Source organism: Podarcis filfolensis, assembly GCF_964270895.1.
Source record: "Podarcis filfolensis genome assembly, chromosome: 10".
NCBI classification, from domain to species: Eukaryota; Metazoa; Chordata; class Lepidosauria; order Squamata; family Lacertidae; genus Podarcis; species Podarcis filfolensis.
Window position 1 is genome coordinate 6,016,432 of NC_139612.1, and position 15,855 is coordinate 6,032,286.

The 15,855-nt window shown below is 42.0% G+C and overlaps 1 protein-coding gene across 1 annotated transcript in view; it reads right to left on the bottom strand.

Moving 5' to 3' along the window:
* CCDC146 (coiled-coil domain containing 146) overlaps positions 1-15,855 on the bottom strand; it is a 63,882-nt gene that overhangs the window by 18,745 nt on the left and 29,282 nt on the right. Inside the window, exons 4-9 of the mRNA XM_083575033.1 lie at positions 9,065-9,147; positions 8,065-8,274; positions 6,351-6,408; positions 4,906-5,082; positions 4,693-4,766; positions 977-1,204 (exon numbers count right to left, since the gene is read on the bottom strand). Coding sequence (XP_083431159.1) covers positions 977-1,204; positions 4,693-4,766; positions 4,906-5,082; positions 6,351-6,408; positions 8,065-8,274; positions 9,065-9,147 — 830 coding nt within the window. The remainder of the gene's footprint in view (positions 1-976; positions 1,205-4,692; positions 4,767-4,905; positions 5,083-6,350; positions 6,409-8,064; positions 8,275-9,064; positions 9,148-15,855) is intronic.

Consider the following 15,855-nt stretch of genomic DNA (forward strand, 5'->3'; position numbering starts at 1 on the left):
CAGGCTACCTGAAAGGCAACTTCCCCATCATTGCCACTTTTTCTTCGCAATGTGGTGCATTGTAGAGCATATTACCAGTTTTCCAAGTATGTCAGTTAAGCCCGCACAGACCTAGTCACTGCTCTATATTTACTGAGAGCTTGTGGCCTAGAAACAGTCTTGAGATCCTCTTCAACACAGAGGGATTCTATAATAGATCTGCAATGGGAAACTGTTTCCTGAAGGTAAACTAAGGTAAAGGGACCCCTGACCATTAGGTCCAGTTGCGGACAACTCTGGGGTTGCAGCGCTCATCTAGCTTTCTTGGCCGAGGGAGCCGGCGTACAGCTTCCGGGTCATGTGGCCAGCATGACTAAGCCTCAACCAGAGCAGTGCACGGAAACACCGTTTACCTTCCCGCTGGAGCAGTACCTATTTATCTACTTGCACTTTGACATGCTTTTGAACTGCTAGGTTGGCAGGAGCAGGGACCGAGCAACAGGAGCTCACCCCGTTGCGGGGATCCGAACTGCGACCTTTTGATTGGCAAGCCCTAGGCTCTGTGAATTAACCCACAGCAAGTTTGAAAATCACTGGGCTTGAGGTCACTTCACCAGATGCACGAAATTTTTTAGAAAATTGCTAGGCTCATCTCACCGTATCTACCAGTTTGCTTGACCATATTATTATCTGACAAAGAAGCTGATCTGCTGATTTATGAGTCACTGAGAAGTTTCTGAAGATCCACAGGGCTCCCTGTAGCTGCTTGTTACAGCAATAAGCTGGAAAAACAGCATTTGCTCCCTTTTTGTTTCCAGGCCCAATTCAAAGGTGCGGGATAAGATATTTAAAACGATGTACAGTTTAGTACTGGAATACCTGAACAGCAGTCTTCTCCCATATACGCATCTTGGAAACACAACCTAGCAACCCAGTGGAATTTAGCTAGCAAAACAGGTGGTGAAAGACAAATTTCTCCTGTGAATGCAAAACTTACCTTTCTGCTATGGCACTTCCTTCATTCTCTTTGTTCATTTCATGCATTTTAGTAAGAGAGATAAATTCTCGCTCCTTGCTTTCCAGCAAAGCCTTTTTCCCATCCACCTCTTTCATCACATCATCCTTTTCTTCTAGCGCCTCGTCATTTTTAGCCTCTATTTTTCTTAAGGACTCAAATATCTCTCGTGCTTCTTCCTGCATTGCCTTTCTCCTTTTCTCCGTTTCTCTGTAGACAATGGCAGGTGTTTATATTAGTAACAAAACAGGTCTCTGCTCACATCCTGCCATTATACCTGTTGTACTCCAGTAAAAACACAATAAAAATTAACGTAAGACTTAGACCCAAATTCCTTTTCCAAAACCATGAGACCATGTTGAAGCAATTAAAGGTCCATAATGCACTGCCTGCTTTCATGTGACAGGGGGCAGGGAGTAGTAAATATTCCAAATAAATAAACATTTATAGCTAACAGGGAACTGGTCTAAAATTTCTAGTAGATCTGGTGACAGAACAATAATGAGACTTGGGTAGACCTGTCTCTGAGAATCTAGTTCTAGGAATATCCCTGTGTTATTTTTCACTGGACAGACCTGGTGTTCATCTACAGACAGACCTGGCATCCATACTGTGTCTTTCCACCCTCAGCTGGAACCTTCAGTGTTTTTTCTGGACCCCTTAAGTCTTTAATTAATTGCACTGCTACTACAATTAACTTAACAGCCCTGTTTAGGGAAGTTTTTTAATGACTGATGTTTTAATGTATTTTTAATCTCCTGTTGGAAGCTGCCCAGAGTGGTTGGGGAAACCCAGCCAGATGGGCAGGGTATAAGTAATAAATATTAATAATAATAATAATAATAATAATAATAATAATAATAATAATAATTACAGCTACCCCCTCCACATTCATTCACTAAAAAAAGAAGAAGTCCCAGGATAAACACTAGAGTACATTTCTGGGTTGGCATTACATTAATCTTAACTCCCACTCTTGAAAATGGAAATGATCCTGTGTTTAGAGCCAGTGTAATCCATGCTCTCTCAGACACAGACCCTGAAATAACTGCATTGGCAGGGCAACTTCTTTAATTTTTACAAGCTCAGTTATAACTTTGGGGGCTACGCAATAATATCTGAGTTAGAAAGATCCAAAAAGTCCCATTTTTGCTGCAATGTTTTGTTTTGTTTTTTTGTAACTTTTGCCTAATCATAACTACACTAAAATCACAGATGCCTGAATTGTTTTCTATGGGGCGATGAGCACTTCGCCAGGGAAAGCTTTAAAATGAGTCTAGTTCAATCTGTAGAAAATGGGTGTGTCACTCTAGACTTCTCATTATCTGAGTGGTTAGATTTGTTTTCATAAATGTCGATCAATGTTGTGATATCATTCATTGGCTAAAAACACTGAAAGGTGGGAGAAGGCTAGGTAAAGGGACCCCTGACCATTAGGTCCAGTCGTAGCCGACTCTGGGGTTGCGGCGCTCATCTCGCTTTATTGGCCGAGGGAGCCGGCGTACAGCCAGCATGTGGCCAGCATGACTAGGCCGCTTCTGGCGAACCAGAGCAGCGCATGGAAATGCTGTTTACCTTCCCGCCGGAGCGGTACCTATTTATCAACTTGCACTTTGACGTGCTTTCGAACTGCTAGGTTGGCAGGAGCAGGGACCGAGCAACGGGAGCTCACTCCGTCGCAGGGATTCAAACTGCCGACCTTCTGATTGGCAAGTCCTAGGCTCTGTGGTTTAACCCACAGGCTAGTTTCTTACAAAACAAATTAACAGAATAGTGCCTCCACATTTGACATCATATATTAGTTTTCACAAGGGCTAGAGATGTAACTATTTTTAAAACAAACACTAGGAATCCAGAGACTATGCCTAACCACCACACTCCTTGTGCCTGCCCCCGAAGATGCACATGTCCCCCTCACAAGCGTCCCTTGGAAGTCTGAACAGCTCCATGTTGTTACTCATCTGTGCTCTGATAAAATCAGGAGCAAAGTCTTGATGGCCTTACATTTTCTACCCAGGTGCTGATAAAACACTTACACTTTTAATCCAATTGATTACTTTTTTACTATGAAAAGGTGTACCTAATATGGCAGGTGGAAAGGATTTTTTTATTATTATAAAACAACCCTTTTCAATAAGAACTCAGCTCCTTTTCACTTTTAGAAACTGATTAAGAAAAATTATACATTCCAAGGGTCATTTAGTCCAATCCCTGCAATGCAAGAATCTCAGCTAAAGCATCCATGACAGATGACCATCCAACCTCCGCTTAAAAATCTCCAAGGAAGGAGAGTCCACAATCTCGCAAGGGAGACTGCTGCACTGTCAAACAGCTCTTACGGCCAGAAAGTTTTTCCTGATGTTTAGTTGGAATCTCCTTTCTTGAAACTTGTAGCCATGGGTTCAAGTCCTCCCCTCCAGGGCAGGAGAAAACAAGTTTGCTTCATCTTCCTTTGATGTTGTAGTTGACAGCATATGTTTAGATGGCTGTGCATCAGTTTAGCTTTACAGGACCCTGAAGACCTTTTGTCCATCTCAAAAGCTCTGATGGAGATCCACAGAATACTAGCCTCTAAGGGCTTTGAAGCTTGATAAGCTAATGGCAACAAGGGCCAAATACCTATAAAGCAGCAGGAAAATAAAATGCAATCTCAAATAATCACGTTCCTGAAATATCAGAATTTCTATGTTATTTCTGTAGCTTTTAAAAGTATGATTTAAAGCTGTTCACCATCTAACTGCAGAGTCACAACGTAATAACAGCACCAGATAAAACAAGCCATGCCTTCAGAAAAAAGAAAAAGAAAAAGAAAAAAGAAACATTTTTCATAGCAGCAGGAGGCTGTAATGCAGCACAGCATCACTATACAGGTGCCTGTAGTGAGCACCCATGTAATATGTTACATTATCAATTTGATGGAGATGAATATCTCTGCTATCACTAAAACAAGAGCTTCAGTCTAGGGCAGGTATGAGGAACCCGTGGCCACCTAGAGATTGTTGGGTTATAATACCCATCATACCAAACCACTGGCCATGCTGGCAGGGACTAATGGGAGTTAAGGTTCAACAACAGCTGAAGGGTCACATGTTCCCCATTGCCTATGATTTTGTCAGGACTGGATTACAGTGGTACCTCGGGATGCGAACAGGATCTGTTCCGGAGCCTCGTTTGCATCCTGAAGCGAACGCAACCTGTGTCCACGCGTCTGCGCGTGTGCGGGTCATGTTTCGGTGCTTCTGCGCATGACATCATTTTGACGGTCTGCGCATGCGCGCACGGTGAAACCAGGAAGTAACGTGCTCCATTACTTCTGGGTCACCACGGAGCGCAACCCGAATTTGCCTAACCCGAAGCGTATTCATCCCGAGGTATGACTGTATGAATGTTGTGGAAGCCAGAAGAAGAGGACCCAGTTCAACAAACCAATGTGAAAGATGGGAAGAACCTACCGCTGTGTAACCACAGCATCACAATCCATGATGCCATGCTTGTCACACCAGCAAACAGACCAACACAAATATTTAGGATCGACGTTTAAGTGCCAGGTGGCTTAAATTCAAGCAAACAGCAGTGGGCTTAATAGGACTGTCCACTGGGCTGCTAGCAATATGGGCTCCTTTGGGAGGAAGAGTAGAAAGTCAATAAATATACATAATACTGGGCAAACAAAAAACATTAAGGAAAGAAACCCATACTGCATTCTGCGGTTTATTTTGTCCATATCCTTTCCGAGCTGAAGAGGAATGGCTTGAAGACGGACAAGGTCATCCTAGTGATAAAAATATAAACGTTAGTCTACACAGACTGAGGTTTTATGGAAAAGTACAGAACTAATATTCAAGTTGTATCAACTGGGAGCACACAGTGGTGCACAGCTACACAGACTAATGAATTTATTCTTAAATTACTTTTATTTCTTCTTGCTTCCGAAATAGTTCCTCGAGTTCTTTCTGATCCTTAGTAAGGCGCTTGTGTCTTAAAGAAAGATCATCTTTCAGTGCTCTGATTTCTTGCCGCCTGTGTGTAGTTTCTTTACGAAGCTCTTCACAGCTTTCCCTCAGAGCCTTCATCCTTTTATCTGCATCCTTTAAAAAGCAAAAATTACTCATTTCATGTTTGGAAAGTGGAAAGCATGAATTAGGAAAACATTAAAACATGGTTATTCTAGAATGTATGTTAAAATAGTATTTTAGGTGCATGCATGTTATTCGACCTGCAATATTACTGCCCATTTAGCTTCCTTATTACAAAATCTCTCAGTTGTGTTGTAGATTTGTTTTGTGGCAGTCCCTCATTAGGGTAAGGAATAAAAAGGGAGGGGACTGCGCCTGCCTCCCAGAGTTCTTTGCTCTCCTGCCTCCGTCCTGTCGGTCGGAACCCAACCCATTCAGTTCATCAGCAACCGCCTTAAATTGGATGGGATTGGTAGATCTCCACCTCTGGGTTTCTAGGGATATGTTTTAGATTAGGGACATATGGAGCAGGTCTCCTGAAGGCTAAGGCACAGGCAGTAGCAAAGAAGTCAGTGACTGCTGCTACTGTTAAGTGCTACCGTGTTTTGGGGGGAAGGGGACAAAACATTTGAAATGAAACTTGTCACAAACTATAACTTTGGTGGTATTTGGCTGGATTATTTGGAAGATCATATAACTGTTTTCGCTCTTCCTGAAGCTTAGCTTTGTAGTTTTCTTTCACTTTCAAAACTGTTTGCCCTGGCGTACCTTGTTTTCTCACTGAAAAAGCCAAATGCAAATGAATAGAAGCAATGCAAGCTACCACAGGGCAGCTCCACATTTCTATGTTTCCCAACAATGACATACTAAGCCAAATTTTGGCTTAGTTTAGTGTGGCATGGCAGCAAAAAGGACCGGGGATGCACAAAGTGGTATAAGTGCCTCTCCAGAAGCCAACAAGCTTGTGTGGTTTTGCTCAGCATGCCTACAGCTCCCTGTAATCCGCAAAGTGCAAAGAAAGTCCATACACCCTGGTTTCAAACCCTGGTTAACCTTGGTACACATCTAATGCTAAACATGGTTAAGAATTTTACATCTCGGAACAATAAGAAATGTCAAGGAAAGTGGTAAGCATATCTATCAAAACCATCCCAGACAAATATGGAAATGGAGATGGGATAAAGTGCCATATTTTACATGATGTATGAACTTAAAATACTTTTCTCCCTTAACTACTCACAAGATGGTGGCTCAAACCAAAAGGACTGAACAATATATAGCCTAATTTACACAGCAAATGTTGGTTGTCATCTTTAAGGTGCCACATTATGCCGTGTTGTTTTTATCCAGCCAAATGGCACGACACTAGGCGTCACAGGTAACATGAACATCTTACTTACAGTAGCTTTTGGCATTCTTTTATACTCCCTTTCGATGAGATTCTTGTCTTCTCGTAAACTAAAGGAAAACAGCATAAAAGATCATTCAACTCATAATGTCAATAAGGTGATTTAAATATCAATTATTTGCAAGCACGTACCCTTGAAATGCTTCAATATACAGCTAAGGAAAACAAAAGGGGCCAAAATGAAAAGCTAAGTATTGGGTTTGTTAAAATAATTTAATAATACTGAAGTGTCACAATTTTGGATTTACTCACTGTCAGCGCTGCCCAAGGTCCCAGCTCACACAAGACCAACGCTGCTCCTTGCCCCAGTTTAAAAGTCTTTATTGAAGTTCAGTCTCATTTCTAGACGCGCAGCGCGCAACGCTACATCTGTCCGTCAGACCGTAGAACTCCCATCTGAATCTCCTCCCCCCTGACACCAGCTTACGATTCTAGCCTTACTCCACCTCTTCCTCTGTTCCTTCTTTCTCTGGGTCCTTCTGCTAGTCGGAGTCTCAGCCCTCCGAGATTCTTCTGACGCTGATTCTCCCGACTCCTCCCCCCCCCTCTTTCGGGCTTTAGGACCTGGCTCCCAATCCGGGTTTTCTGCTGTCCCGCGCTCCTCCACATTTGAACTTGGCGCGCGCGCGCAGCCTCCCACTTTCCTTCTGACCGTTACACTTGTGTCACTGCTCCCCCTTTCGGGGAGGCTAGCTGGACCTGGCCTTCCCTCCGTCTCCCCACTCCCCGATGGAGGAGAAGCTGGTCCTGACTCACGTGACTCTTTCCCCCCACTGTGCTCTGGTGGGGGAACTGGCCCTACTGCTCCGCTACTCCCTCGGGACTCCCCTCTGGTTCCTTGTTTATGGATCGTCCCCTCTGGGATTCGCCTCGCCCTTACCATAGGCGCCCCCTCCTGGGAATCTTCAGATTCGCTGGAGAAGCTCATGGAATCTCTCGGTCCACTGTCATATTCCCCTACGCTCCCCTCTGATTCCTCTCCTCCGCTCTCTATTTGCTCTCTCCCCTGCTCTTCTGCTCCTGAGCCTCTGACACTCACTCATAATATTCGTATCTGCAACAACTAGTTTCCAACTAGTTTGTCTCTGGGATGGGGAACCCGGGCTCTTCAATCAGTTCCTAGACTCCAACTCCCATCAGATGTCTCAGGGCAAAATTATACATTGCACTTAATGCGAATGTCTCCCTCACCTCTTTAATCAGCTGCAAATGTGGGGGGCAAATGTTATTGGGACTCTGGTGCATAGGGAAGGGAGGTATATCCCTTCCGCCCAAGTCATGCTCCCACAAAAAAACCCGCTTCCTTCGTGGCTACAAGGCTTAGAAAAAAGTTTCCAGTAGCCCCCATGCAAACATTTTTCCTAAACCTCACAGCCATGCAGGGGGTGGGTATGGAATTTATCCCAGTAACAATTGCCCTCCACACCTGTAATTAATTTAAGGAAAACATGAGACATATCTGCATGCTACATACTAAGTGTAACATGTAGTTTAGCCCTAACTTCAGCTGACTGCCTTATCTGATGCATCCACTTTTCGTGTCCTCACCAGGCAGTTAAAGTCCAGTGGCTCCATGCAGCTCCACTCTCCCTGCCCTAGCCTACGCAAACCAAGGGTTCCCCATTTGTCAATCAACTGGATAAGTGACAGTCATTACTCCTTGGTACATAGTTCGTATTGCAGATAGCCACTCCAATATTATCTACCTGTTCAACTTGTACTGAATTTCATACTCCCTTTCCTGAATCGCATTGTATTCATTGACATATCTCAGATACTGCTGTCTCAGTTTGGTGACCTCTGAAGAATATCCCTCTGGAAATTGATCAGTAGTTTCTAGTATCTGCTCTTGCTGTTCTATTTCGACTGTGAAACGTTTGGCATCCTGTAGCAGCTGAATCTCTGCTTCCTGTAAGCTGAAGCAAAACAGCAATGTTGGGATAAAACACATATTTAGGAAACAAACCTTCAACTACTATAATGGAAAGTTATTGCAAATCACAAATATTATTTCCTATCTTCGGAGCACCAAGTGACAAAGGCAAAGAAGTCAGATTAGATTATTGCTCTATTCATCTAAGAATGTAAGTTTTGACAGTAGGGAAAGACAACCAATAGGGAAAAAGGAGGAACAGATTTCTTATTATTTACTGCATGGCCAAAATTGGGAATCAAATGCTGAGATAAATCTTTGCTTTGTACTCTTTCTCCTGTGTACGCATTCAATAGAGTATTATTTCCATGCTTACAATACTAAAATTTTAATGAAATAATATCTGAAAGCAGGAAACTCTTGTCTGGCTGTCTTTTAGAACCTTGAAACACTTAGCCTTGAGGTCAATGATTCAACAAAACTAGTGCTTGGTGAAAAAAATAATCTTCAATGCTGTTCAAATATTTACATAAATATATATGGAACATTTCTGTAAGAATTTGACATTCATGCAGAACAGTTTAATAACTGGGCACAACCACCAAACACGGTGTTTCCCAGCTTTTCCAGAAGACCTAACTTTGGAATGATGCTAGATATAGTGAACAGAAACACACTCTTTGTTCCCCTCTCCCATCTTTTAATTTGAACAATTTTTCTCAGTATATTTTATTTTATTTTTCTTGCTGAGTTACAAACACATAATTAGCACAAATATTTAATCACTAGAAATAAGTACTCACATTACATACAGAAAGGTCTACAAAGCCTACCTTACTAGGGTATCATGCAGAACAGTATACTTTGCCTTCAGTTCAGCCATTCTGGTTCCAGGGATTTTTCCATCATAAAACAACTAAGAAATGTAAGAGTGACAATTATGAATTTACTTGAATAATTATTATGAAAAGAATCAGGCAACACTTTTATCTAACGTGAAAACAAATTGAAACTTTTCACTGTATCTAGCAACACTCAGAAATGATTACATGCCTGGGGTGATTTGTTTCACAACTTGTGGTATAAAGCTTCAGCATATAAAAAATTAGGTTCTGTTTGCTGGGATCTCAATATTGAGCAAATCCTCTTAGAAGGAATTTTATATCATTTTCAACACTCAAGTACTATTAGGTACCATTTTAAAATACAAAATTCTTAAATTTCAATTCCAGCGCAGTTTCCCCCGGTCATGGAAGCGTGTGAGAATTTGCTCTTCCATTTGTGAAATTTATTTCCAAGATATTCAAATTAGACCGGTATGTAATTTCTAGGATCCCCTCTGAATTTCTTTTTTAAAATTGATGTAATATTGGCTGCTTTCCTGTTTTCAAGTATGGTGGCTGATCTTAGGCACAAGTTACATATTTCTGATAGAAGATCAGCAATTTCATATTGGAATTCTTTAAGATCTTCCAGGTCAATCTCGTCCAGACATGGCAAGTTTTCATTTTTCATTTTGTCAATAAGAACTTCAACTCATGCCACCACTATTTGTCTCCGTTCCTCATTCTTCCAGTGGAAAACCTTCAGCTTTCTAAAGGAAACCTTACTGACTCCAATAGCTGTTTAGATTCTGCTCATTCACCACATTTGCATCCTCATGACCCTGGTTTTACCCTTCCTGATCTGTGACATACCTTCTAGCAGAGCTTCTAATATTGTGGTTTTAAACAACTTTTAAGCCTTTTGGAGAGATTTGACCTTCCTGACTTTTCCTTTCAACTTCTTTTTTAACCAATTTCCTCATCTTTGGGAAGTTTCCTCTTTTGAAGTCAAATGTGATGGGGTTGGATTTTCTTGGCAATCGCCTATTTACATATATATTGAATTTGATAGCGCTGTGGTCACCGTTCCAAATCAGTTAATAAACTTTTACATCTTGCACCAGTTCATTGGCACCACTTAAGTTCAGTGTCACTGCCCCTCTGGTCAGCTCCATGACAAACTGATCTAGGGTATCTAGGGTAACTGTTTAGGGTATCTAGAAATTGTACTTTGTTGTCACTGGGACACAGAATCATAGAACATAGATGTACTCAGTCTATGTGAAGGTAACTGAAGTCACCTACATCACACCCTCTTTTTGGATGCCTCCTTGAATTCATTCTCAATCAAAGGGAACGTTTCCTCCTTCCTTAGATTGAGGCCCTCTGTTGCCGTGGGAACAGGAGAGCTGTCATCCTGAGAGTGGGATGCAGCTATCACATCCACCAGCCAATCTCATCTCAGCTTCTCTAGGCCTCAAAGGAACTAACTTGTTCCCTGAGGGTGTGTGTGTGTGTGTGTGTGTGTGTGTATGGCATTCTATGTAATAAACTGGAAAGCCATACCACCCCAGATGGTTTTCTACATGAATAATTATTTTATTTCCTTCTTACCCAACATAAACCAGCACTGCTAACAAATAAACATAGTTACAGGAAAGTATAAACTGGCACCAGACCTTAGCTAGCAGTTTTAATAGAGGTTAATGATTCAACAATTCTCATGCATTACCAGTCAAAGCAAGCACAAATAGGTACTGTATCACTTTCATTTTTATTCAGATTTGCAGTAACTACTGTGCAAAATATACATGGCTGCATAAAGGTACATGGCAAAGGTACAGGAACCATTAAAATGATGATCAATTCCTCTTTGAATACGAAATGCAGAATGTGGCCTTTTGTCAGGAATGTATAGTTTTGCAATACAAAAGTTTTAAAACATGCATTGCAACACTACATACCAGGGACATAAGTCACCATCACAAGTTACCCAAAGCTTGCAATGTGCCATTTTCCAAAATGTGTGCCATCTGACCAGCTGTATTGGGACGGACACACACACACACACACACACACACACAGAGTGAATCTGAGTCTGACTCACTGTGTTTTCCTTTTTAAGAAAACTAGGCAAAAGTACCATTGTCTTTACATAGGTTCGAGTAGTAATTCGATCTAAATAACATGAAATTTGGGTTTTACAATATCCTGTGGCATTACTGATTCAGGGAACTATTCTGCACTGTGTGAACTGATTCGGGAACTGAAATTGCCTAAAAACGATGTAAGGTGAAAATTAAGAAGATTGTAATACAGTTGCAAAAAGAGAATAACTTATCTTCTCCTTGACTTATGCTCTCGTTAGTTTTGACTCTCTTCCCTTCACAAATGCACTCAATCCCCAGGTTTTGTATTTAGCAATACATTGTATCACACATTGTATCAAAGGCAACTCAGGTGTTCTCTACAATGTGCGTTTGACAAAATACACAACAAATTGCAGTTCTGACATTATCTTTGAAAGAATTACAAAATATGATTCAAATATGACTCTGGATGACACCTTTGTATTTTTATTTATTAATTAAAAAATAAGCTTTCATTTCATCAGCTTTCTCCACCGCTCAATCTGCACACCTTCCAAAGTTTAACAAATGAAAAATAGGAAGACTCCTCTTGCCCTCCACCCTCATTCCTGCAAATTTCAGCCAAACTTTCCTTTCCTTTAACCTGCCGGATTTTTTCTCATTCTCTGTCCCCCACTTTCTTGTTGTCTCCATTCAGAGGCCATCCTTCAGGCAGCACAATGGAGGTCGGGGTAAAGGATGAAGGCAGGAATTTGTATCCGACGGGTACAGCCAGTGGCGGACCTACATTTTCGCCACCAGCAACGAGACCTGGGTAACCACACTGCTTCAGTGAAGTTGTTCCACGACAGATCACCACACCTTTACAACATCTGTGCTACTGTTGGTATTGTTGAAATACAGACAATAACAAAAAAATATCAAATTGACTCATGCAAATCAAATTGAGTCTCCTAGACCCAACATTTTAAAGCAATGTGAACTAAAGTTGCTTCTGGGGCCCCTCCAGGATTATGGACCCTAAAGCTTAAGCTTTATTAGTTTCATAGTAGATCCGCCCCGGGGTATAGCAAGAATCATGATGGGGTACCATTTGAACTCCACTTCTGACTGAAAAATGTATTGGGCTGACACTTTCTCCAGTAAAAATAAAAATTAAAAAATCAGTGATCAAGGATCAAGGATAAGCAAAGAGAGCTAGCCAACAGAAAAGCATCTAATTATCACTTAGTACTGAGGCCTTGGAGATAAAATGTAGTTGGCAGTGAGCAGGAAATAGCCATCGCACTTGAAAACACATTTTATTGCAGTACTTTGCTTGCCTCAGTGAAAAAATATAATTACATAAGTAACAATAACAGCCTTTGACATCACCATATGGTAAGATAAGGAAAAATAAGATATTTATATGAAACTTCCACAGACATTACAATGTCTAGGTGTCTGGGCTTCCGCCTTGGACTGCAATTCTATGCATGTTAACCCTGCAGTAAAAACCCTCAGTAAAAACATGATGACTTACTTCTGAGTAAATATGCATGGGATTACACGGCCGGTTAGCATGGGTGTGTCAATTTTGCAAATGGAAAAGGGACATGTTGATTCCTTGTTAAGATATAACAAGAATTCCAAAACCTCTATTGTACTAAAGGTCAGACACTATTTTTTTGATTCAGCAATAGACTTATGACAATAAAAATACAGGATGCAGGTATTGTGGTAAGGTCCTGGTAACAGTGGCGGCACAAGAACAAAATTTCTGGGGAAAACAGAAGAGGCAAAGTGTATTTCCAGGTGGGTGAGAGAGAAAAATAACAGCAAATATTAAGGACAAGAGTTCAGAAATGGGGGGTGAGTGAGGGGCAAGCGCCTTGTTTGAGGGGCTGCTTGCCCTCCCTCTGGTGCCAGCTATGTGTGATAAAGTTCTACTGATCACATGTTTTGGTGTTACACATTGTTCATTGTGTCTAACACTATATTGTTCTTAATAAACATCAGATGATTCAGTAATAGAATTTTTAAGCCTCTGAGAGGTGTCAGCAAACCAAACAAATATTGAACTAAGAGAGAGAGAAAAAAAGCCAACCCTGGAATATTTTTCCAAGATAGTAAATTAAGTATTCCGATCCCTGTCCCCAGTTCATGAGAAAAAAATTCAATGTAGTCCCTTCCGTAGTTTTCAGGTCAGAATTTAATTTTAACATTTTATTTTTATGATTGAATAGGCAATAAATCCAGGGATCTAAGATTGAAATCTGTTTCTGCCCTTCCGATAGGAAAGTGTATCTAAGGAAACTTGAAGGAAGAAGTTCCTTAACCAAAGATTGCAGGAAGAACTTAGGAGACAGGGAACTTCTGTTCTAGATGGTCATTCAGAGAGGCCAATAATTTTTTCCACTGTCAAAAGATCAGGAGACAGTATCCTCTTTGTGAGCAGCACATTCTACAGTAAGATTCGACAGCAATCACACTTTTTGAAGAATCGGTTGGTCTGAGGTAGGAACGATTTGTATCTTTACATTGGAAGAGGGGTCTCCTAGAGACCTGGTGAAATGAGAATTCCTGTTTCCCTTGCCCAGGAAGAGGCATGGAGGGTACATAGACAAGCAACAGCGTAACATTTTCACAATATTTCCTGAAATGTTGCTTCACAGGGGGAAGTGAACGACCTCCACAATGATGGAGGAGGAGGAAATACTATTCACTGTGAGAAGCTCTCAAAAGGCTACTTCTAACGTTGATAGTTTTAGCGGGGAAAGATTAAAGACCTGCGTAATGGATTCATTCCACAAGTCATATGCCCATAGAATATCCTATAGAGCGACAGAATTGTAGAGTTGGAAGGGAGCCCAGGATCATCTAGTCCAGGCTTCCTCAACCTCGGCCCTCCAGATGTTTTGAGACTACAATTCCCATCATCCCTGACTACTGGTCCTGCTAGCTAGGGATCATGGGAGTTGTAGGCAAAAAACATCTGGAGGGCTGAGGCTGAGGAAGCCTGATCTAGTCCAGCCCCTGCCATGCAGGAAGATGCAGCTGTCCCATATGGGGAGCAAAGCTGCAACCTTGGCGTTATCAGCACCACATGCTAACCAATTGAGCTACCCATATGTGTAACTACCGTATTTTTCGCCCTATAGGACGCACCGGCCCATAGGACGCACCTAGTTTTCAGGGGGGGGGAAATCAAGGAAAAAAATATGATTTCCCCCCGGCAGCTCTGGGAGCAGCGGACAGGCTGCATGCAGCCTGTGCACTACTCCAAGACCTTCTTCCTGCTTTTGAGGGAGGTGGTGGAATTTCCCCATCTCCCGCAAAAGCCCACAGGAGGGAGAAGGGACGGACTCGGACAGACAGTCCCTTCTCCCTCCTTGGGGAAAAGCCCCCAGAGCGTCACGCGCCTTCCCGCTGCCCCCCATCCTCTGGGGCTGGCGATGGGGGAAGCGCTGCTTTCCCCCACCGCCAGCCTCAAAGAGCAGACTCTCCTGGCTTCAGCGGAAGCAATGCGAAACCTCTGGAGCGCAGGCTTCGGAGGCTTCACGTTGCTATCGCTGAAGCCAAGGAGCCTGCATTCGCCCCATAAGACGCACACACATTTCCCCTTCATTTTTGGAGGGGGAAAAGTGCGTCTTATAGGGCGAAAAATACGGTAGTCAAATGCTTCAGATTTAGCATGCATAAAAAATGGGTCAGTGATACAAAGATTCTATACCTATAATGTGTGAAGTGATCCTGTGGTTGCAACCCTGAACATGCTATCTTGAAAATAGGTTCAACTCAAATAAAAAACATTTACTTCAAGTCAGTCTTATGTGATATAGATACAAACTTTATGGGGAGGGGGGCGCACAGGGGTGGTGTCACTCTGTATGTCAAAAATGGCATGTAGCAGTCTTTCCCAACCTACTCTCATCAGCCCCAGCAAGCATGGCCAATTCTCAGGGAAATAGTCCAAAATATATGGGGGGCATCATCAGTTTGTGGAAAGTTGGCACAACCTCAAACACAAAAGGGGCAGACACTGTGGGTGTCAATACCAGACTCCCAAAATAATTCGGTATAGAGGACATACCAGTTTCCCCCTGATCAAAATATGTTAGTTTTGAGAATGCTCAAAGAAGACTTTCTACATCATTTTATTTGCTAGAAAACCTTCGCACATTTCTCCCAGAATTCACTGCAGAGGATTCCCCGGACTGTTCCAGAGTGCAGCCTTGGTTCATGCAGAGTGTTTGGTCAGGCTTCTTGAACATAACTGTTGCCTCACATGAATGCATCATAGAATACACCAAACATTCATACATAGCTTTGCATGACAGGAGACTGACAGTGGACAAGTTGCCATTACAAATTTTCTTGCAGAAGAACTTGTGCTGAGCTTCCAAGAAACCCTAAGGTTGTCCACTAAGCACACCCTGAGACTGTTGGCTCAAGCCTACCCTAATACTGTTTATATGCTAACAATGAACACATACAATTTCATTGCTAGTGGAGGTTTTTTTTAATGAAAAGCATACCAAAGCAAACACTAGCGTGTTAAAAAGCATACATTTGTTTTTGAAATGTTGTATTTGTCGTGTTGTGTATATATTTATTATTCTAAAATGAATACCTGGGTATAAGTATCTCTGTGTTTGATTATGCAGACAGGTGCTGGAGATAACATTTTGTAATGTGCAAGTCTGAGTAATTTCCCCATAGCTACCTACT